We start from the raw sequence: 21,827 nt of genomic DNA on the forward strand, positions 1-21,827 counted from the left end.
TATGTGTAAGGAACTTGGGAGACTTCTATATAACTTTTCTTTTCTCCCCCCTTTGCATTCTCGCCTTTTAATTAGTCCTCAGATTTTTATCTTTTTCAATTCAACCCTTTCCTTCTCCTTCTTCTTTCTCTTTCTGATAGCAAACAAATATGTGGATCGAAAAAATGAAGAATTTCTGGTATTTATGGACCACCAGGGTTTTCATTCTATTAAGCCTATCCATACAAATTCTCTAGGTACTGTTTGCATCCTACAGGCAGAGAAGCAAAAACATTGTACTAATCACATTGCTTTGGTTAACATACCTAACTGTAAATTGGATTGCTCCTTATGCCATTAGACTAATCTCCAATAGCCAATCTGATCCTTCCAAAGGGAACAAAAGCATTCTTGCTTTCTGGGTCTCTTTTCTTTTGCTTCATCTTGGTGGTCCATATAGCATTACCTCTTACTCCCTTGAAGATAATGAACTATGGCACTGTCATATCTTTGTACTTGCTGTAAAGCTTTTCGGTGTTGGTTATATCTTGTTTCGGACATTTCCTGACAACAACTTGTGGTTTCCAACAATCCTAGTCCTCCTTATCGCAACAATCAAATATGTAGAGAAAATTGCCGCTCTGTATCTTTCAAGCTTGGACCAATTCGAAGCCACTACATTGCCAAAGCCGAATCCTGGTTATGACTATGAAGAAGTTGTTGCAAAATACTCCAGAACGAGGTCTGTCAAGGTTGTGGAACAGACAGAGATAGCAGTGGTGGAAAAACTTGGCAATTCTTACAAGGGTCGAAGTGTAGATGGTGATTCAGAGAAACCAGATGATATGGAGCTGCTTCTTACAACTTATTCTCTCTTTGAGGATTTTAAGGGACTTCTTGTCGGCTACGTTTCGAATCCAAGTGATCAAAAATCAAGCAGGAAGTTTTTTCTCCATATTAACTCAACTGAGGTGAGTTTTACATTAGTAGAGTATGAGCTCAGTTTGATGTAACAGCTTCTACACTCCAAGATCTCTGTGGTTTTCAGCAGAATTGGGCTGCTTGTTCGTTTTCTTAGCCTGTGTTCCATGGTTGTTGCTTCTGTACTATTAATATGATAAGACTTAGCCTAGAACTTTGCAAATTGGTAAAGTTGCCATTCCCTAACTGCGTTACTTCGGAGGAGAAGAACATTAAAGAACTCGAGGGCTTGATCTTTGAAGAGCTGAAAAAGAAATCTTCGAAGCCAAGTGATGCCATGGAGGCATGTTCACACAGAGGTGATTGGGCTCTTTTAGGCTCTAAGAGCTATGTCAAGCTCCAATGGAGCATCAGCGAGTTTCAATACACCGAAAGTCTTCTTCTGTGGCACTTAGCTACTGAACTTTGCTATCATGGAGGTCCACGACATGATGATGAGCAGCAGATGATTGACACTACTAAAGAAAATAGTCAGAACATTTCAGATTACATGTTCTATATTCTGGTTAAGAAACCGGAATTGCTGATCCCAGTTTTGGGAAACATTTGGAAGATAGTTTTTCAGGACACTTTAGAAGAGGCAAAGAGTTTCTTTTCCAAACAATTGATATCAGATCATCTGAAAGCCTGCAAGAAATTCAAAAATGTAAAAGCAAAATACAGGCCCGCTAAAGTGAAAGGAAAGAGTAGCAAATCTGTGTTGTTTGATGCATGTATACTTGCAAGCCAACTCCAAAGCTTGGTGGAAAACCACTGGGAGCTAATGAGTAGAGTTTGGGTGGAATTGTTGAGTTATAGTGCAATTAATTGTCAAGCAATTGTACACGCACAGCAACTAAGAAAGGGTGGAGAGCTTTTGACTTTCACCGGGTTGTTAATGAATCATTTGGGTCTGGGATCTCAGTTTCACGAGCTGGACAACAAAATCTGGCACAAGAGGAAGGAGTAACTAATTAAAGTAGTGTGTATTATTAGAATTAGTATTTCATTAAATAAATAGAAAAAATAAAAGAAAGAAGCAGTTATGTTTGTTTCACACGTATTATATTTATATGGTCTTTAATACCATTCAAGTTAGATAGGCATATATATATTAATCTCTGTTTTCCATTATGTCATAGTATGTGCCTCTTTTTCTTGCAACCATTTATATATTAATATATGTATATATATTATTAATGTAGTTGGAATTTCTTTAGTGTATGGTTTATATATGCATATACAATCATATGAAACAATTTGCTCATATAATTGATAAGTTTTATACAACGTTTAATATATATAATAAGAGTTTATAACATTCTGAGATATAAAAGGTTAGTTTGATAGGCTTCCAGTGTAATGTTATCAAATCCAACTAATAAAAAGCTAACTATACACAATTAATTGACTTCACAATTTCCAAACAAAGAAAATAATCTACTTGACATTTTATGAAAATTTGGATTTGCTTTCTTAGCATAAGGAAAGAGAAATGCTCTCAAGGTACTTAATGTTGTTAGAGTTTGTTTACATTAATGGTTTGTTAATGTTAATTGATGATAGTTAGACAATTCTATAAATATAAAAGAGAAAAAAAAAATAAAACATAAACAAAAAGTGAAATACAACTTAAAATTGTATTAGATTTTTAGATTTTTTATTTTTCCTTTCCTTAACATTTGTTGTTAATTGATATATTTAATAAATTCTAACTACCACTAAGGAGCAATTAAAGTAAATAAACTACATAAAAAAAAAAGAACAGAAAATAAAAAAAGAACTTATTATTAAACTAGGCTTAAAATTAAATCAAAATTCTAATAGTTTTAAAGGGTGGGTCATATAGTCTTTTTGGTCTCTATATATTTTGATGGAACACTTTAGATAAATAAAGAGTACCACATATTCCTTCTCACTCCGTTCGATTTTATGCAAATTTATGGACCCTTCCACTTCCAGAATCTTTGATAATATCTATAAACAAGGATTGAACCACTCCTTTAGTCCTTTTCAGTCAAAATCCATTTTCAGAAGTTCGCATATGGACAAAGTGATTGGCATCAATCTGCAGGGCCATATAGCACATGCCTGTGTATGGATTCCTTTCTCTTTACTCCTTTTTTTTTTTTTTTTCCCTCTATTCAATTGTTTTTGTCTTCTTGTGTAATCCCATTTTTATTTTCTATCCTCTTGATTTTAGAAAGAAATTTTTACTTTCTGTTGACTTAGTATCTTACCCACAGTTAACCTGAGAAACCATCCCAAAACCACCTTCAAGATATATGAAAATTCCTGCTTATAATCCGACATTTTGGGATACCATGTTCATGATTTTTTGGGAGTAGAGAAAAAAAAAAAAAAAAAAGAAAAAAAAAGGCAAAGGTTTTGAGTTTGGATAAGGAGCATAACTAGGCTTGGCTTAACATATTTACCAGTTTAGATGGTACTTGGTGGCAATATGGAAATTGAAATCTCACTTACTAATTTGACAGGAGTGTCAAAGTCCGGGGTCATATATATATGCAGTGTTTCTTTTGTCTCTATAATGAATATTCAAGCTTTTTTGGTAAATTATTGAGTATCCAAGGGTAAACAAATAAAAGAGCATCAATTATTACTGAATCAGCTAAACTTTCTCCTGTCAAAGTTTGGATTTAGAAGTTAGTTTTGATAAAATATCACCTTATTTATAAGAAAAGAAATGTGACCTTCTTCCCATTTAATTTATTGTCTCTTTCCTACAGCTTTTTAAACAAGATTGCATTATATCGCTGGTTGAACAGAAATGCAGATGGACAACATTTGACAGAAGATCCTAATCCTAGAAGTTGCATGGGCAGAGGAAAAGGTCTTAGGCCTAGCCTTAGAATAATTAGAATTTAGTCACACTCTGCTCAAGGTCTCTAGCACTAAAAGTGCAGGAATTTCAAAAGCTTTTGTGTCTATAAAGAAGCATGCACCATCTCTATAATATCTAAGCAAGGAGTGAATTCCACAGCTAACCTCTTCCTGACATAATTAATCTGGATTCAGAAATTTGAATAATGCAGTACTGTGATTCCTTTATCTCTAGTCATTTTCTCTGTAATAGAAAGCAAACTTACTCCCTTAGGATAAAATTGGTGATACCATCACATGGAAATTGAAGTGTCACCTACTAATTTTGAATAGTCATGAATAAATTAAATTGCAGAAGGAGTTTCAGAGGGTGGGTCATATTATTAAAATTATTTTTTGTCTACTTTGATTCCAACTTAGCACCATATGTTATTTTTCACTCCCATCAAACTCCCATCATCTTTGGAAATATCTATAAGTGAACCACTACTATATTTCTAAGCCTTAGGACTTTCTACTGTCGAAATTTGGAACCAGAAGTTTGCGCAGATTCCTTTCTTTGAGTCTTTATCTCCGTTTTATTGTTTTTGTCTTCTTGTGTTAGTTATGAAATATAATCACTTAAATGAAGGGGAAAAAAACTTTCATACAATCACTAAAATGAAGGGGAAAAAAAGAAAAACCAAGTAAGAATTAAATCAGTCTCCATTTTTATATACTTCCAAATTATTAAACAACTTACCTACTGAACTAAAAATCACTAAAATTTTGATCCCTTTTCTCTTTAGTCACTTTCCTTGGCTTGTCTTTGCTTGTGTCAATTATCTGTGAAATTGATAGTCAATAATGACAAGATCAAAAAGTAGGTAGGAAAAAAAACCAAAAGCAGATAATGTTTGATATATTTCCAAGTGATCAACCTCAATTTTCAACACAACCAGTCAGTACTACCAAAATGGCAGAATCTACAGTGTCTATCATTGTTGGTTTGATCCTTGGGAAGATACGGTATGCTGCTGAGTGGATAAGCGATGATGATGGAGAGCTTTCAGGCCTTGAAGCCACCATTGCAAGCATCAAAGCCCTAACTGTTGATGCAGAGGAAAAGCAGGCCGACAACCCGCGAATCAAAACTTGGTTGAAGAGGCTTGAAGGTGTAGTGTATGAAGCAGATGACCTGATGGACGTGGTCTACAATTAGGCAACAAACCATAATCACAACGTGGAAGATGTACCTACTACTTCCTTCTCAAACAGTTTTAATTTTACCTTTATTAACTATATGTTATAGCTATTCCCTCCTAACTATCTGCTCACAACTATGTTTGAGAAATTATGGCTTAAAACATCGAGATGAACAGGAAATTATTGTAAATAAAAAAAAAAAAAAAAACTATCCACTATTCCTTCGGGAATTTATTTAAATTCAAATTCTCCAATCGTCATAAAAAAAAAAAATGTATTATTCTTTAAAAAGTTATTTATTATATAAAAATATAGCTATTTTTTTTTTTTTTAAAGAAATATAGACAATTTCTGATTTCTCTAAGCTTCTTACATTAAAATCAATCAATCATTTATATCTATAATTATCTAAGGTTAATATTCCTTTTTTTGATAAACAGCCTTAGCTAGCTAATCAACTTTTTTTTTCTTCTTTTTTTTTTTTTTTTTGACCAAAGCTAATCAACTTAACAATTTTATTTATGTCAACATATATATATATAGTCAGGTGCAAATAAAACTCTTAATATGAGAATTGATATGAGATTTAATTTTTTTCAACCTCTTAGTTGGCATTAAAGATTAAAATTTAAAATTATGTTTATTAATCGCCACATCTCAACATGTTCATTTTTCTTAAGTAGAATTTTAATAAATTATATATATATATATATAGGAAAATTTTAATATCAAGATATCCTAATGATTTTTCCATCATAATTTCATTTTTCAGCTCTTGAATTGCTTCAAAAATTAAAATATAAAATTATTCTTAAGGTCTAAATGAGCTTTGATACATTTTGCCTTTATAAGGTTTTAGTATATTGCCCAACTCATTTAAATTACAAAGACATCTTTAAATCTAAGCATTTGAAATAATTAAAAGGCTAATGATAAAAATTATGATGGTTTTTCAATTAAAACATCCTGAAAACGTTCTGATGACAGATTGACTGTATATATTTAATTCTCTTTTATTTAATCTCTCTATCATTTTTTTTTTTTCATTCCTACAAGCTACATCTTTATTCTTTTACAATATTTTATATAAGATAACTGTGATTCTAAAGTATAAGTTTCTTAATAATTATCTCTTGTGGAAAATCCCAAACAATTTTCATTCGAGACTATGGTTTATACAATGATTTTTTAGAAAACCATCATTTTTTGTTGATAAAATAGATTATAGTTTTTCAAAAAATTTATCATAGTCCCAAACAAAAGTCATCCAAGATTTCCTGCACAAGAGAACTTCTCTAAATTTGCTTGTTAAACTTACAAATAATGGAATTCAGATAGTAGACCTTTCATTTTTTTTCTTTTTCAAAATTTAATTGACAGCCATCTAAATTCATGGCTCAGGAACTAAACTTGAACAAATTATTTTCCTTGGGGCACAAGCTACATTGAAAAATAAAAAATATCAACGAAAAACTAGCCAAGGCTAGAGATGATGCTAGGTCCATGAATTTGGAGGAGAGACCTGATGATCATAAAGTTTTCACTAAATTGGATCTTGAATTGAATAAACTGGGGAGGCTCCCGTATGATCCTTTGATATACAAGCATGTAAAAGTTATTGAGCCACTTTTGTTGAGTTCTGACAAAAATGGAGAAGAGCATGTGCAAGTTGTGGCCATTGTAGGTTATAGAGGATTAGGAGAAACCAAAATTGCTAACTACCTATTTAATGACCAAAATGTCCCAAGCAGCCACTTTGACTTGAGAATTTGGGTTAATGTCCCTTATGCTTTTGACATGAAATCACTTGTTCAGGGAATCGTTTTGTATACAGCTAAAAAAGATGCTATGGTCAAACAAATTGAGTCTGCAGGGAAGAGACTATCAGAGTACGCACTGTCTGAGATATGTAGCGCCATGCATGAAATCAACAGCCTTAGCACTGAACAACTTTACAAGGAGAACTCTGCCTTCTTAGAAACTGAGAGGAGTGCCATCAAAGATAGCCTGCATCGCCTCGATGAAGGTGAATTGCATGAGGAGCTTCAAAAGATTATAGATGGAAAACCGCTGCTTCTTGTACTTGATGGTGTCTGGAATATGGACACTGAAATGTGGCTACACTTCAAAAACTTGTTATCAAATTCAAATGTTGTTTGTGGGAGCAGAATAATAATAACTACTCGTAGTAAACTTGTCGGAAACATTATTGCGAGTATAAAGAAAGATGTCTATATGTTAAGCAATCTAGATGAATATGAGTCTTGGATGCAATTCGTACTATCTACTTTCCTTAGTATCATGACAGAGCCAGTCAATTCCAAAGTTGTGGAGATTGCATTGAAGATTGTGAAAAGATGTGGAGGAAACCCCTTTGCCTTACAGATAGTAGGTAAGAAACTGAGGTCTATAAATGTAGAAACCAAAGATTGGTCCAACTTCTTCAATACAGAATTTCAAAAGCAAGTAAATGAAAATATTTTGCCCTCTCTTAAACAAAGTTATGATGTTCTACCTCCACATTTGAAACATTGTTTTGCCTACTGTGGTACATTCCCTCTAGAATTTGAAATTGATGAGAAAAATTTAATAGATCTTTGGATGGCACAAGGGTAAATCCATTTCCAGGACAACAAATAGAGGAAGTGGGTTATGAATATGTTCAGGATTTATGTCAAAGATCCTTGTTTGAAGAAGTGGAAGTAGATCATAACCAGAATGGCCTTGTGACAAAGATCAGAATTGCAGAACTTACACAGAAGCAAGCAATACTTAATCATGAGAATGACTTCGTAACAAAGATCAAAATGCCAAACCTTATACATGATGTAACATCCCGTCCCAAAGTACAACGGAAATTTTTCAACTTTGACCGAGGTTGACAGTTGACTGTTGACTTTGACCGTTGACCGTTGACCAAAGGGGTCAAAAATTGACTTTTTGACTCGGATGGAATTTTAGATTGACTGAGGTACCATTACGAAGTACACATTGGCATGAGTTCGTAGACTAGTAGCACGTCGAAAAAAAAGCTACAGTTTGAAAGTTATGAGCAAAACAAGTTGAGGTCCAAACTGTCTAAGGGGTGCCGGAGTTGACTTTTTGTTCATGCAAAGTTGAGCTTTGACTCATGCATGGTTGTGAAGTACTTGTCGATATGAGTTCATAGACTAGCGGCACATTTAAATTGGACATCTGGTTAAAAGGTTATAGACATGCGAAGTTTTTCGAATACCGTAATATTTTAATATATTGGGCTTGAGTGAACAGTGTGTGCCACGTGTTGCAATTTTAGCCAATCCCGTGAGTGAATAGTGTCACCCACGAGTGGCTTTTATTTTGGCAAAACGCGTGAGCCGGCCGGGGAGAGGAGAGAGAAAGAGAGGAGGAGAGAGAGCGAGAGCTAGAGAGAGAAACCAACCAGCCAACCGCCGTTCACCCACTTGTGGCAACTGGAACAGTACATGCACCACCCCAACCTTGAAGCCCACCTGAAAACCGACCGACCAGCCAAAAATCACAGCCAACCGACCTCCGATGCGTCGGGATCGAGGCTTTTTCCGGCGGCAGCGTCGATTCTTCAAATCCAGATTTCTTCCTATTCGGCCACCATTTGCCTCACTGCCAGTCTCTCGTTGAGTTACCCATCACCAAATCTACCTTCCCACCAAAAATCACGGCCAGTGACCACCGGACGCGCCGCCGGCAGTGGCGGATTCCGGTGACCACGGCAGCTCGCAGGGAAATTGACTTTCCGGCGAGTTTCCGACTGCACTGCCCCTCCTTTCCCACTAATTTCGATCCTCTGAACCCAAATCTGGTGTCCCTTTTCCTCAATTCTCAACAGATTGAGAGAATCGAGGACTTGAAATCTGTGAGCTTTCCGGCGAGATTCCGGCCACCACGGGTCCGATCTCCGGGAGGTAAGCCTCAATCCGCGATCCTCATTCCATAAGCTTCGATTCGGTATATTACTCGTCAATTTTGATTAACATTTATGTTAGTCCCCCCCGGGTACAGTGTATTATTTATCCGAATAAAATATTAATTTATTTGAGATGTGTAATATTGTTGTTCTAGGAGCACTATTGTTGTTCTAGGAGCACGTGTACGTATTGGAATAGATCCCATGAAGGATCTTGGATTAATTGCGTGCTCCAGGTGAGTGACCCACCTTCAAAATTATTTTGGGAGATTAATTATATATTTTTTTGTGTTAATTGATTATTTGGAAATTATGTTTTATGTGTTAGTGATTTAATAAAATTACTCTTTAATTTTATATTGTTAATCTATGATAATTTTAATGTGTGTTTTGGTGCCAACAAAAAAATATATTTGTGAATTTAAAGGAATTGTAGTTTTAATTCCTTTAATTTATGGTTATGTTTATCATTAGATTTATTGTGCATGATTATATGATTTTAATACCTTATGAATTTATATGATTTAATATTTACTTGGGTATGGATTGATTGTATGGATTTGAAGGAAATTATTTATTTTAAATTTATTATATATTGATGGAATTTATATGGTTTTCATGGTACTGATTTATATTGATTTTTGAGAATTTGAGAAAAATATGGATTTAAATTATTATGTTTTAAAAATATTTATGCTGGGAATATTAATGGCTTGATCTTATGCCATTGGAAGATTTGGATATTTAAATTGATGGAATTGAGAGTTGATGAATTTGAAATTCGATGGTATTTATGCGATGAATTTATGACGATGATATATAAAGAAATTATGGAAAATTTACGGGTTTAATTGGATGGAATAAACCCGGTAGTATTTATAAGATTTGAGATTTGAAAATGAATATATTGATTTTATGATTTTTAGATGCACCATACACGTACTGGTGTTCTTTATACATGGATTTGATTAGCGCGCAGGTGGATGTGATGAGTGCACAGGTAGGTGTGAGTAGCGCACAGGTGATTATGGGGTTATCCTGTGGTTGCCATCGGATGAGGGTAGGCCGCCCCTCCATGGCCGGGACGCCTGTTTGCAGCAGCGCGGTGGGACGCCACGTGACCGTATGCCGGTTTCTCTCTTTAACCTCCTGTCTGGCAGTACTTTGGGACGCTGGGTACTGTTGGCACCACTGGTATATAGTGAGTGCATCAAGTGATTTTTAGAACATGGATTTCAAAATAAATATTTGAAATTGTATTTAAATTAAGAATATACTTAATGTTGTTTTTATTATTTATTTAAATTTAAAGCTTTACACAAATTTTATGAAATTGTTATTGTGATTTTATTACCTATTCTCATTAGTGTTTAAAAGTTATTTGTCTTGATTTTATCATTTAAATCGATTGGTATTTTAAAATAAATTCTATTATATTTTTATCATTTGTTTTATATAGATGTTTAAATTGATTTAAAATATTCCTTTGGTTATTTCCTTGATTTAAACAATAAATTTTATAATTTATATATTGGATTTATTTTTGTTCTTATGCCAAATTTCTTTAATATAAGTATTATTTATGATTTTATTTATTGCATCCAATGATGTCTTATTCTATATTTCCATTATAAATTTGGATCCTTAAATTCTTGTATTTTATTTGAAAGTTATTTAATTAATTATTCCTTGATTTTCGGGGCATGAAAAATTGGGTTTTGCGAAAATGTTTTAAAAGGGGAACTTTCCAACCGAGTGAATTGTAAGGGTTTTGAGAGAAAATATTATTTTCAATTATTTATTTATTTATTTATTTATTTATTCTTAATTAATCAAATGTACTATAATTATCGTTGCTTTATAATTGTACAGTAGATAGGGTCACTCACTGAGATGATTAACATCTCATATTTTTAAATTCCGTACCCCTAGGTCCAGGTTGAGAGATGTTGATCGTCCGGGGCGCACTCGACGTCTCAGTTCATTGCCGAAAGTCTAAGAAGCATTTCCTCCTTTTTTTCTCTTCATCTTGTATTGCTTCTTTATGTGACATTGTATTAATTCCACATTTATTTGTATAATGCTCTGTATACTGTATTGGACATTTAGTTATTAATTATGCACTGGTTTACTGTTATTTATTTTGAAGTGCTGAAAATTTGAGGACAGAAATTGTAGTAAGGTGGGAGGAATAAGGAGATATTATTGGAGTGTGTTTTCTGTGCAGGAAAATTTTGGTTAGTCCAACCCTTAGGGGAGGTTCTGCCGGATTTTCCATTGGAAGGTCCAGTAGGGTTTCCCTGGGATCAGGGCTTGTCTAGGATTCCGGTGAGGAATTTTGGATGGGTCCTGACACATGACCTATCAGTACTTGTTGCAGGTAAAAGGTTAGCCACATTAAAAGAAAATGATAAGCATGATATTGATGGAACAACGCAACATGTCTCGTTTCACTTTCATTTGGATTCGTCATGGAAAATTCCAACTTCATTCTTTTAGGCAAAGAGGCCTAGGATTCGAACAATTATTTTGCCTAGCCAGTTACAAGAGGAAACTCAGGGGAGACTAAGTAGCTCAACTTCTAAAGATATCATTACCAATTTTAAAATGCTACGCACAGTGAATCTGGATAACAGAGGAATGGAAGTTGTGTTGAAGTTCATTGGTAAGTTGGAGTGTCTAAGATACATTAATCTTTCTCAAAACAAAGCTATTAAGTCATTGCCAAATTCAATCACCAAGATACGGTATTTGATGACACTGAAACTCTCTTCTTGCTATGGACTCAAAGAGCTGCCAAAGGATATGGAGAAACTAGGCCACCTCAAACATCTTGAGATTGATTGGTGCTACAATTTGACTCATATGCCTCCTCGACTAGGTAACCTAACTCAACTCAAGACCTTATCAGATTTTGTGTTAAAAAGAAGCATTGGATGAAGGTGTCAACTATCTCGAATATTATCAGAATCTTTATGTAGAAAAGGCATTGATTCGGAGGCTCTAAAAGAATTAGTAGAATTGAACAGCTTAAGAGGAGAGCTGAAATAAAAAATTTGAGCAATGTTGGTGTTGACTATTCTGAGATTGCAAATTTGGAGGGAAAAGAGAACCTCAAATCTTTAACATTATGTTGGGAACTAGATGTTGATGTTGACGACCAAGAAGCAAATTTCAAATCTCAACGTACACTTCATGGTCTTTAGCCAAACTCAAAACTTAAAGAATTGGCTTCATTTGGCTACAGTGGTGATAAGCTTTCTGATTGGCTTATCTCACTCAAAAATTTGGTCAAATTTTCATTACAAAAATGCAAATGCAAAAATCTACAACCACTAAGTCAGCTAACATCTCTTAAGGTATTGATTATGGAGGACATGGCTAGCTTGAAGCATATCTCCAACAAGCCTGATGATCACAATTTTGAGTCATCAACAGAACTCATTAAAACCCTGGAAGAGCTAAGGCTTATAGAATTGCTTGATCTAGAAGGATGGTGGGAGGAAGGCGATACTTCTTTGGTCTTGAAATCATTTCCTTATCTTTCCAAATTGATGATCGAAGATTACCCCAAGTTGCATTCCATGCCACTTTATCCATATTTAAAAGAATGCCTAGTGTTAAAGAACACTAGCTTGAAGACATTCACATAGACAATGAATGACGAAAGCTCCTTCAAACAGACAATGCATGACGAAAGCTACTCTACTCTGCTGTCCATTTTGCAAAGTCTGTGTATTATTGGGAATAAGGACATTGGCCCTAAAGATGAGATTAGGTGGGAAAGTCTCAAAAGCCTTCGGTTTTTGAGATTTGATAATCTACCACAACTCAAGGTGCTTCTTGAGGGGTTTCAACATGTTACCACCCTCAAAGAACTCGAAATTTTGCATTGTACTATGGAAAGTCTTCCAGATTGGATCTGCAAATTCAGAGATCTTAAAAGACTTGGACTTTCAGCGTGCCCTTATTTGAAATCACTGCCTTGCCAAATAACGACACTCAAGTTAGAGACATTGGACATTGTGAATTGTCCCATCTTATTGCAAAGATGCCTAAAAGAAACTGGTTCTGATTGGGAGTATATTAAACACACTGAAAATTTGCTACTCCAGCAACCTCAATCTTCTCTTATTATCAAGTTATCCAAAGGTAACATGCTCTTAATCTTTTATATAAAAATGAATCTCAATAAAAAAGCAATTCCTTTCTTCTTTTGCTGTCAGACATTATGTATAAGCTGTTATCCTCAGCATAGTATTTCATTCTAGTTAATACAGCGTGTGTTTGAGTTCAATGAGGGCCTAATTTTATATTTTCTTATGCTAACAACTTTGAATTTTACCTCATGTTGCAGATCCTACTGAAGAAAATTACAACCTTGAGGACCTAAAGAAGGAGAGCTTATTTTCAAATTCTTAGGGTAGCAAATGGGGAAAGAAGTCAACCATCAAGAGGTAAGTATATATTTCCTGCTTTTTCTTCACCTTAAAATTTTCACTATAAGTGATCTCTTTCACATATTGAAGCATAACTTTATATATTTAATTAATTTATATAAACTAATTACTTACAAGTCTAATCTCTAAACTGATTGACCAATCTATGGAACAAAACTGTTATCAGATGAAGTGAAGATTAAGGAGAAATTCTCAAAAGAGTGACATTTGAAAGTGGTAATAGAAGAGGAATGTGAAGGTGGAGGACCAAATTACATGTAGTCATATTCTTATTGGTAGATTTTCTATCATTTTTCTTCATTTTCTATGCAAAAACAATAGCTGATATTTTCTATGTGTCTTTTTTTGTTAATTAGCTCTCCAGACTTGAGTGTAAAAAAGGCTCAACTTTCAACCATTCTTAGTATATTATATATACATATATTTATAATGTGAAGTCCCACATCGGTTGGAAAGGAGAACGAAGCACTCCTTATAAGGGGGTGTGGATACCTTTCCCTTGAGAGACCTTTTAAAACCGTGCGGGCTGGGTTGTAAGAGGATTCCTCAGGCTCAAAGTAGACAGTATCTCATGCGGGTGGTCTGGGCTGTTACAGATGGTATCAGAGCTAATACCCGGATCGGTGTGCCAGCGAGGACGCTGGACCTCAAGGGGGGAGGATTGTGAAGTCCCACATTAGTTGGAAAGGGGAACGAAGCACTCCTTATAAGGGGGTGTGGATACCTTTCCCTTGAGAGGCCTTTTAAAACCGTGCGGGCTGAGTTGTAAGAGGATTCCCCAGGCCCAAAGCAGACAGTATCTCATACGGATGGTCTGGGCTGTTACATATAACCCCAAATTCCTTATTGAAATTGTTTTCTGCCTTTGTTTAAATTTATTTCTTATTAGCTGTGTATACTCTATCTATATGGAGCATAATCTATTGGCAGCCTATACTTTCATGTGAATATCATTGGTCAAGTTGATTCTATAGGTATCATAATCTGATGGTTAAAATCATTGAACAAGTTTGAATTTATCAAGCTTATGATTGAACTTTTGCTTTCAAGTCGACCAAATGAAGCTACAATATGGCATCTACAAAAGTGGAGGAGATTGGAGAAATATGGAACTCTTGATGCTATTATTGAGACTAAAACAACAAATTGGCTTTTACAAACATACATATGTCATATATAGCTACATTCTTGTTTCTCATAATTAAACACTAAACATTTTGTGACCATTTGAATTGCTGCCGACTACCTAGCTCCATAAATGGGGTGGTGTACATTTGGAACCAACTTGAACTAATATTGTTGTACTGCATATACCAGATGACAAGGTTATTTTGCATTTTGTGATGAGAATAATGTAAGAAGTATTTCTAATTAACTAATTTGTTTGAAGACCTTTTCTATGTAAGAAGTATTTCTAATTAACTAATTTGTTTGAAGACCTTTTCTGAATCAAGACTACAGGGGATATGATTCTGCATTAGAGAGAAAGGCCAGTTTTGCTTGTGTTATTTGTGGTCAGGCTGTTTCTCTAAGAGAGAAGTTAATTCCTAGCTACCTTTGCAGCTAAACTAATTACTATGTTAACAAGCTCTTTTGCTCGTTCATTTATTTCCTGGTATATGTATATAAGCTTTGAGCGTGTTCCTTAAATAAATAACCTCAACAATAAATAATAAATGCTTTCATTGTCCTGTGATGCCACAAATTGATTTCTGTCACTGTATTCTCTATAAATTGTGCAAAACGCTTACACTTTCATTGAAAATATAGTTTGTGTTGCTAAACTTTTGGTACTTATTGGCATCTGCATCTTCTCTACTCCACTGCTAATTAAAATTATCTGTTTAATGCAGTTCATGAATGATAATCTACAGTTTGTCGTTTGCTACTGTAAACTCTAGCAAAGCAATACAGTCGATGATTCCTAGATGGGTGGCTTCTTGATTACCATATGATAAAACAACAAATGACTTCTGCAAGATGAGAATGATTGAATCCATGTTCTATAGATCAAAAATTGGGACTTTTTGGTGACAATGAAACTCCACCTTGTAGCCTGCTTCTGAGAAGGTGTTAATACTAATCCAAAGTCTTAAAAAGGGTTGCAAAGTTTGGAAGAAGTCCAACCAAAAATCACAAAGCTACTGAAGTAAGTGAGACAAAGCAGCAGATGATGAACACGGGGTATTGTTACTGAGAACATGGTGAAGGAATGCACGGTCATGATTTGTAGATGCATGGACAGCATATTGATTACCCTCTCGAGTCTCTGCTTCTACTCATTTTGTGAAATCCTGAATGTATCAAATTCAAAGTCTTTGATGCTATTTATGTTTTTTTAAGAAAGTTTTTTTTTACAGCTATTTGTTAATGCTTTAGTACCTTCTAAGACTTATTTCTAAAGGGTAAATACTTCTGTTATGTCCCTTTTTTCTGTTTACTTTTGCTTTTATAAGGACACAAGCATAAAATTTGCTATTACCACATGCTAAGCTTATAGAAGAAAATCACCATTCACGGTAAGGAGGATAATTGCATTTTAATGTTGTTTTTCCCAGTGTACTACCAGAATATTGTTGTACATAAATCAACCTCAACCTCAGAGGAAATTTCTATGCTAGACTAGGCTTTGCAGATTCCATTTTAATTTATCTAGGAAGTACAGAGATACATAAATTTGTTTGTCAACTATTTTATTACAATGCACGCATAGTCTATATCTATGAAAACTTTGTGCAATATTACCAAACAGAACGATGGAAGAAGAAACACTCTTTAGCTAAGAAAAAAAAAAAAATACATATCTAACTCTGTTGTTTAAAACTGAATTTGACTAACACAGTTCAGTAGATGTGTTACCAAATTGAATGGTTGAAGTATTATCTGATTTCCTGATTAATTCTTTTCATGTAAAAACGTTTACCCAACATTCTATCTTTTGCATTCGGAGGAAAGGCTCTGTTTTTGTTCTGTGACTATAATTGTATATATGTTTAGTTTTAAATTTAGACTAAAATATTCACATAACCTAGAGAAGCTAATGACTAATAATCTCAGTTTGAAGTTAGTTAATTAGTTCCCATAAATCGCAGAGCTTCTTGAGCTTGTTGGGGACGGGTAACTCCATTTTGCTCTGTTTCTTTGCTTGTTGAGGCTTTATTTCCTTGAGCTATCTTTGGCATAGGGAAGAACGAAAAGCAAAGGTTGAAGAAGTCAAACGAAAAACAAAACAAGATGGTAAAGGAAAATTTTTAAATTAGTCCAAAATATTTGTCACACCTGGTAGAAAATTCAAAGGGCTGGAAATAGTTTATTTATTGGTGGGGTGTTACTATCACTAGGAGGCCTCCAAAGCCACATCTAAATCTGAAGGAATTGTATTGAACAAATTACCAGGGTGTGAGAGTATTCAAAATTGGGTTTTGATTTTGGAATAATTGCTAGTGAAGTGCTCAAAGGCCAAGGATAGTGGGAATTATTCTAAAAGAGGGAAGGCAGTGTTATATATATATGATGTGTAGGGAAGTTGAGCAAAAGATACGTTTTTTGTTCCTTTCAGGATTGTCCTAAACCTTTTTACATTATTCTTCTTGTGGTAAACTTTTTCATATAAAAGCGTGTTGGTTTAGTTTTATTTTCTCGTTACAAAAAAGAAAAAACAAATTACCTCTTATTCTCTTGAAGATAAGCCATTTGTTTCGACTCATTGCAAAGTTTTCTGGTGCTGCTTATATCTTGTTCCAAACATTTCACCACAACAAAATATGGTTCACGTCAATCCTCGTCCTCATCGTCGGAACAATCAAGTATGCAGAGAGATTGTTGGCCTAACTATGAAGATAGAGTTGCATTTAGTCGAGGTTCGGCACCAGGGAAGATGAAATGAAAATTAAGAGTCTTCTACTTTATCCAGGTACATAAAATGTGTCAACTTGTCAATCTCTTAATGTCCTGCTTTTTCCATGTACAATTCCACATTTTATTGATTTTTCATTACCATCTTGATCTTCTTTTGAAATGATTTCAAAATTTTGAAGAAATTTCCATTTTAGTTTTTTTTTTGTTTATTTGAGTATGTAGCAAAGCAGGGACTTGGATCAATAAAACTCAGGAAAAGTTTTCCTAATGCAGCTATTTAACAAGTCAAATATCACAAGGGTCAAAAGCGGTACGTTCATCCAATATCCTGAAATTTTTGTAAATGTTTAAAAATTCCTCTCAAACTCGCAAAAATCGTAATTATGCTATTTTTTTGACATTGCAATGAGAAAATGCAATGTTATTGAAGTTGTCATGATAGATGTTTATCTGCAATTCCATCCGTGCTTTGTACACCCCCTAGGAGTGTGTATAAAGTTCATTTTGGTAAAGTTTATTATTCACGAATCAGATAGGCCCAAAACAAAACAACAAACGAGTAAAATTCGGCCTTGTGCCGCTTACCAACAACCTGGACCAACCCAAAGTCCCCAACCAGGGCCAGTTTCTAATCCAACTCATCTTGTAGGCTTTTACATCTCTCGGACTTTATGTTTACTAATTTATGTTTACATCCTCAAGACTTGTAGCGATAATATATTAAAGGTAAGTGATTAAGTTTATAAAATGGATGGTTAGGTCACTCCTACTTGCATATATGTTAACGTTTTTTATTTTTTAGTTTTTTCTCCTTATATATATGTTGAATTTTTTTATAATTATTATCATTTTTTTTTTTTTAATCTTTGATCACAATGTATCTTCATATCTAATTAGATATGGATCTAATCTCTGTTTAAAAATTAAAAAATTAATATGTTTTTCCTCTCCCATTTAGCAACAATCTTATTGGTTATATATATTGAATTTACCACATAATTTTTTGTTGAAAAATTGACTCGTTACCAAAACTTATTTATAAAAAAATGTCTTTCAAATGCATTCCGATAAAAAAGACAAGAACAAAAAAATAAAAAATTTGTGTATTAAAAATAACCAAATGTCTACCAAGTCGTCTTTAATTTTGCCGCCAGAATGTGCTGGTCAGAAAAAATAAACGAATTATAAAAAGACCCAGTGGCCAAGATATGTTATTTAGTCGCTGTATGTCTGTTAATTCCAAGTTGCAGAAACTAAAGAACTAAAGTTAACAAAATTGTTTTTTTAATTTTACATGACATGTGAATGTCATCTCCATATAGCAGGAGGAACCTTTGCTGATGCCAGCAGGGTATTATGAAACTTTTGACTAGGATGATGAACATTTTTCTCCTAAAAGGCTTTGACTTAAGGAAAAAGCTAAAGAAAATGTCAGAATAAAATACCAAGGGTTAATTATATTTATTTCTTTTAAAATTTAATTGAAATAAAATTTTATTTTTATAATTTCAAAAATATCATTCGTTTTCTTCCATATTTTAAATAATTTTTTATTTTTCTTCTGTATTATTTCATTCATACCCTTCAAAATAATTTTATTTATATTCATTGTAAAAATATCAATTGTAAATTTTAAAATTTTAAAAATTAAATTAAAATTAATATAAATCTTAAAAATGTAAATGGAATATTCCTAAATAGCAATAACAATTGAGTTATTCATATACATCATATTAACTATATTATTATTATTATTATTATGGCTCTCTTATGCCGCAGATTGATTTCTGACAATATTTTATCTACTTTATACTTAGCTGATTCTGCAGTGAGCTGCAAGTAAATTCCCTGAAAATTTTTAGTAACTAAGTTTGTTTCTGAAGAATGTGCAAAAATCTTACACAATTATATATACAAAACACGTTGTTTATGTTGCTAACCAGCATATAATATATGTGTATAAATATATAGATATAGTTTTTCTCTCAGAAAATGAATTTTCATAAATTTTATCTATATTAAATATATGGTGCATTTTTTTTTTTTACCTTTAAATTTTTTAATTCTCCTTTTGTTATTGACTAATTTAACTCTCAAAATCCGATTTAAATTATTAGATTTGAGAATATCTTCAATAAAAATGTAAACTATAAATTATTAGAATTTCAAAGTCACTACTTAATTAGTCCTCGGATTTTTATCTTTTTCAATTTTGCAGCTTCTTCTTCTTCTTCTTCTTCCTGATAGCTAGCAAAAATGTGGGTCGACAACTTAAAGAATTTCTGGTATCAATGGAACATCCGGAGTCTCATTCTGTTAAGCCTTTCCACACAAATCATATTAGTCCTTTTCGCATCCTTTAGGCAGAGAAGCAGAAACATCATACTAAGCTTATTTCTCTGGTCTACCTACCTTGTGGCGGACTGGATTGCTATTTATGCTATAGGACTAATCTCCAATAGCCAATCTGATCCCAATAAAGGCAACAAAGACATTCTTGCTTTCTGGGTCTCTTTTCTTTTGCTCCATCTCGGTGGTCCTGATAGCATTACCTCTTATTCTCTTGAAGATAACGAACTCTGGATCCGCCATTTGTTTCGACTCATTGCGAAGTTATCTGCTGCTGCTTATATCTTGTTCCAAACATTTCCCCACAACAAAATATGGTTCCCAACAATCCTCGTCCTCATCCTCGGAGCAATCAAGTACGCAGAGAGATTAATGGCTATGTATCTTGCAAACTTGAAGCGTTTCGGATCCACTACATTGCCGAAGCCGAATCCTGGTTATGACTATGAAGAATCCGTGGCGAAATACTTCCAAACAAGGTCTGTTAAGGTCGTGGAAGAGACACAGATGACAATAGTGGAAAGCCATGAACATTCTTACAAAGGTCGAAAAATAGATGATCCAGAAAAACATATGGAACTACTAATTACGGCTTATTCTCTCTTTGAGGATTTCAGGGGACTTCTTGTGGGCTACATTCTGAACCCAAGTGATAAAAAATCAAGCAGGAATTTTTTTCTCAATATTAGCTCTGATGTGAGTTTCAGATTAATGGAGTATGAGCTCAGTTTAATGTACCAGCTTCTACACACCAAGGTCTCTGTGGTGTTCACTGGAATTGGGTTCTTGTTCGTTCTCTTAGCGTGGGTTCCATGGTTGTTGCTTTCATTTCGTTTCATTATTTAGTTGACAAAGATAAGTTGAAAAAGTTCGAACTCATCCTTAGTTATGTACTGGTTAGTGGAGCTATATTTGTTGATATTATCTCTGGAATTAAGCTCTGTTTCTCTGACTGGCTCCTCATGTTCATCTGTCTCAAGGGCTGGAAAAAATATATTCCGGCCTTTGCAGAGCGAACGTCACCACAGCACCAAATATCTTGGTCCGCTTACTTGTCAGGTAAAATGAGCTCAATTCGAGAATGTATCTTAAAAGGCAGAAGGTGGTCTAGATCGGTTTCGCAGTATAATATGATAAGACTTTGCCTTCAACTCAACAAATTGGAAAAGTGGCGCTTCTCTGGCTGCGTTACTTCCTTGCTAGATAAAGATCATATATTTTGGTATTTTACGTCGGAGGAGAAGAACATTGAAGAACTAAAGCGCTTGATCTTCGAAGAGCTGAAAAAGAAATCTTCCAAGCCAAGTGATGCAAAGGAGGCATGTTCACACCGAGGTGATCGGGCTCTTTTAGGCTCTGAGAGCTATGTCAAGCTCCGATGGAGCATCAACGAGTTTCACTATGCCGAAAGCCTTCTTCTTTGGCACTTGGCCAGTGAAATTTGCTATCAAGACGATCATCATCATGGTGGTCCTCAACATGGTGGTCCTCAACATGGTGATGAGCAGAAGAGGATAGATATGAGTAAAAAAATTTGCAAGAACATTTCGGATTATATGTTTTATCTTCTGGCAAAGAAACCGGAATTGCTGGCACCAGTTCTGGGAAATATTTGGGAGATAGTTTTTCAGGATACTTTAGAAGAGGCAAAGGGTTTCTTTTCCAAACACTTCCTAACAGATCATCTGAAAGCCTGCAAGAAATTGAGTAATGTAAAACCCAAATATAGGCCTGCTGAAGTGAAAGGAAATAGTAGCAAATCTGTGTTGTTTGATGCATGCAGACTAGCAAACCAACTCCAAAGCTTGGAGGGAAACCAGTGGGAGCTGATGAGTAGGTTTTTGGTGGAATTATTGTGCTATAGTGCAATTAATTGTCAAGCAATCGTCCATGCACAGCAACTAAGAAAGGGTGGAGAGCTTTTGACTTTCACTTGGTTGCTAATGAATCATTTGGGTTTGGGATCCCAGTCACACGAGCAGCAGATCAAAAACTAGGGAAAAGAAGCAGCTATAAATGTTTCATATGCATTATATATTAATCTTTGTTTTCCATTATGTTGTACCATTTTCTTGCAACCATCTATTATATAGTACATATGTTTCATATGTATATGTTTTATGATATCAATGCAGTTGGAATAGCTTCTTGAGATTGTGGTTTATGCATATACAACCATGAAACAATTTGCTCATATAATTGGTAAGTTTTACACTCGTTTAATATATAAACATGAGTTCGTAGCATTGTGAGATTTAAATGGTTGATTT

The 21,827-nt window shown here is 34.2% G+C and overlaps 2 protein-coding genes across 2 annotated transcripts; both read left to right on the forward strand.

Moving 5' to 3' along the window:
* Positions 1-6,468: 6,468 nt before the first annotated feature.
* LOC107417533 (putative disease resistance protein RGA3) lies at positions 6,469-12,543 on the forward strand. The gene is made up of 4 exons (XM_060814471.1): positions 6,469-7,357; positions 7,594-7,793; positions 11,390-11,736; positions 12,138-12,543. The coding sequence occupies exons 1-4, from the start codon at positions 6,469-6,471 to the stop codon at positions 12,541-12,543; spliced, it is 1,842 nt and encodes a 613-aa protein (XP_060670454.1).
* Positions 12,544-19,464: 6,921 nt separating this feature from the next.
* LOC132800538 (uncharacterized) lies at positions 19,465-21,554 on the forward strand. Its single transcript, XM_060814472.1, has 2 exons — positions 19,465-20,206; positions 20,299-21,554. The coding sequence occupies exons 1-2, from the start codon at positions 19,465-19,467 to the stop codon at positions 21,552-21,554; spliced, it is 1,998 nt and encodes a 665-aa protein (XP_060670455.1).
* Positions 21,555-21,827: the final 273 nt, after the last annotated feature.

This window comes from Ziziphus jujuba, chromosome 2, assembly GCF_031755915.1.
Source record: "Ziziphus jujuba cultivar Dongzao chromosome 2, ASM3175591v1".
NCBI classification, from domain to species: domain Eukaryota; kingdom Viridiplantae; phylum Streptophyta; class Magnoliopsida; order Rosales; family Rhamnaceae; genus Ziziphus; species Ziziphus jujuba.

Coding starts and splice junctions, on each gene's coding strand:
- LOC107417533 (XM_060814471.1), top strand. CDS start 6,469: ATGAATTTGGAGGAGAGACCTGATGATCATAAAGTTTTCACTAAATTG. Junction 7,794..11,389: donor TGCCAAACCTTATACATGAT/GTAACATCCCGT, acceptor TCATTCTTTTAG/GCAAAGAGGCCTAGGATTCG. Junction 11,737..12,137: donor AAACATCTTGAGATTGATTG/GTGCTACAATTT, acceptor ATTTGGCTACAG/TGGTGATAAGCTTTCTGATT.
- LOC132800538 (XM_060814472.1), top strand. CDS start 19,465: ATGTGGGTCGACAACTTAAAGAATTTCTGGTATCAATGGAACATCCGG. Junction 20,207..20,298: donor GGGCTACATTCTGAACCCAA/GTGATAAAAAAT, acceptor TTAATGTACCAG/CTTCTACACACCAAGGTCTC.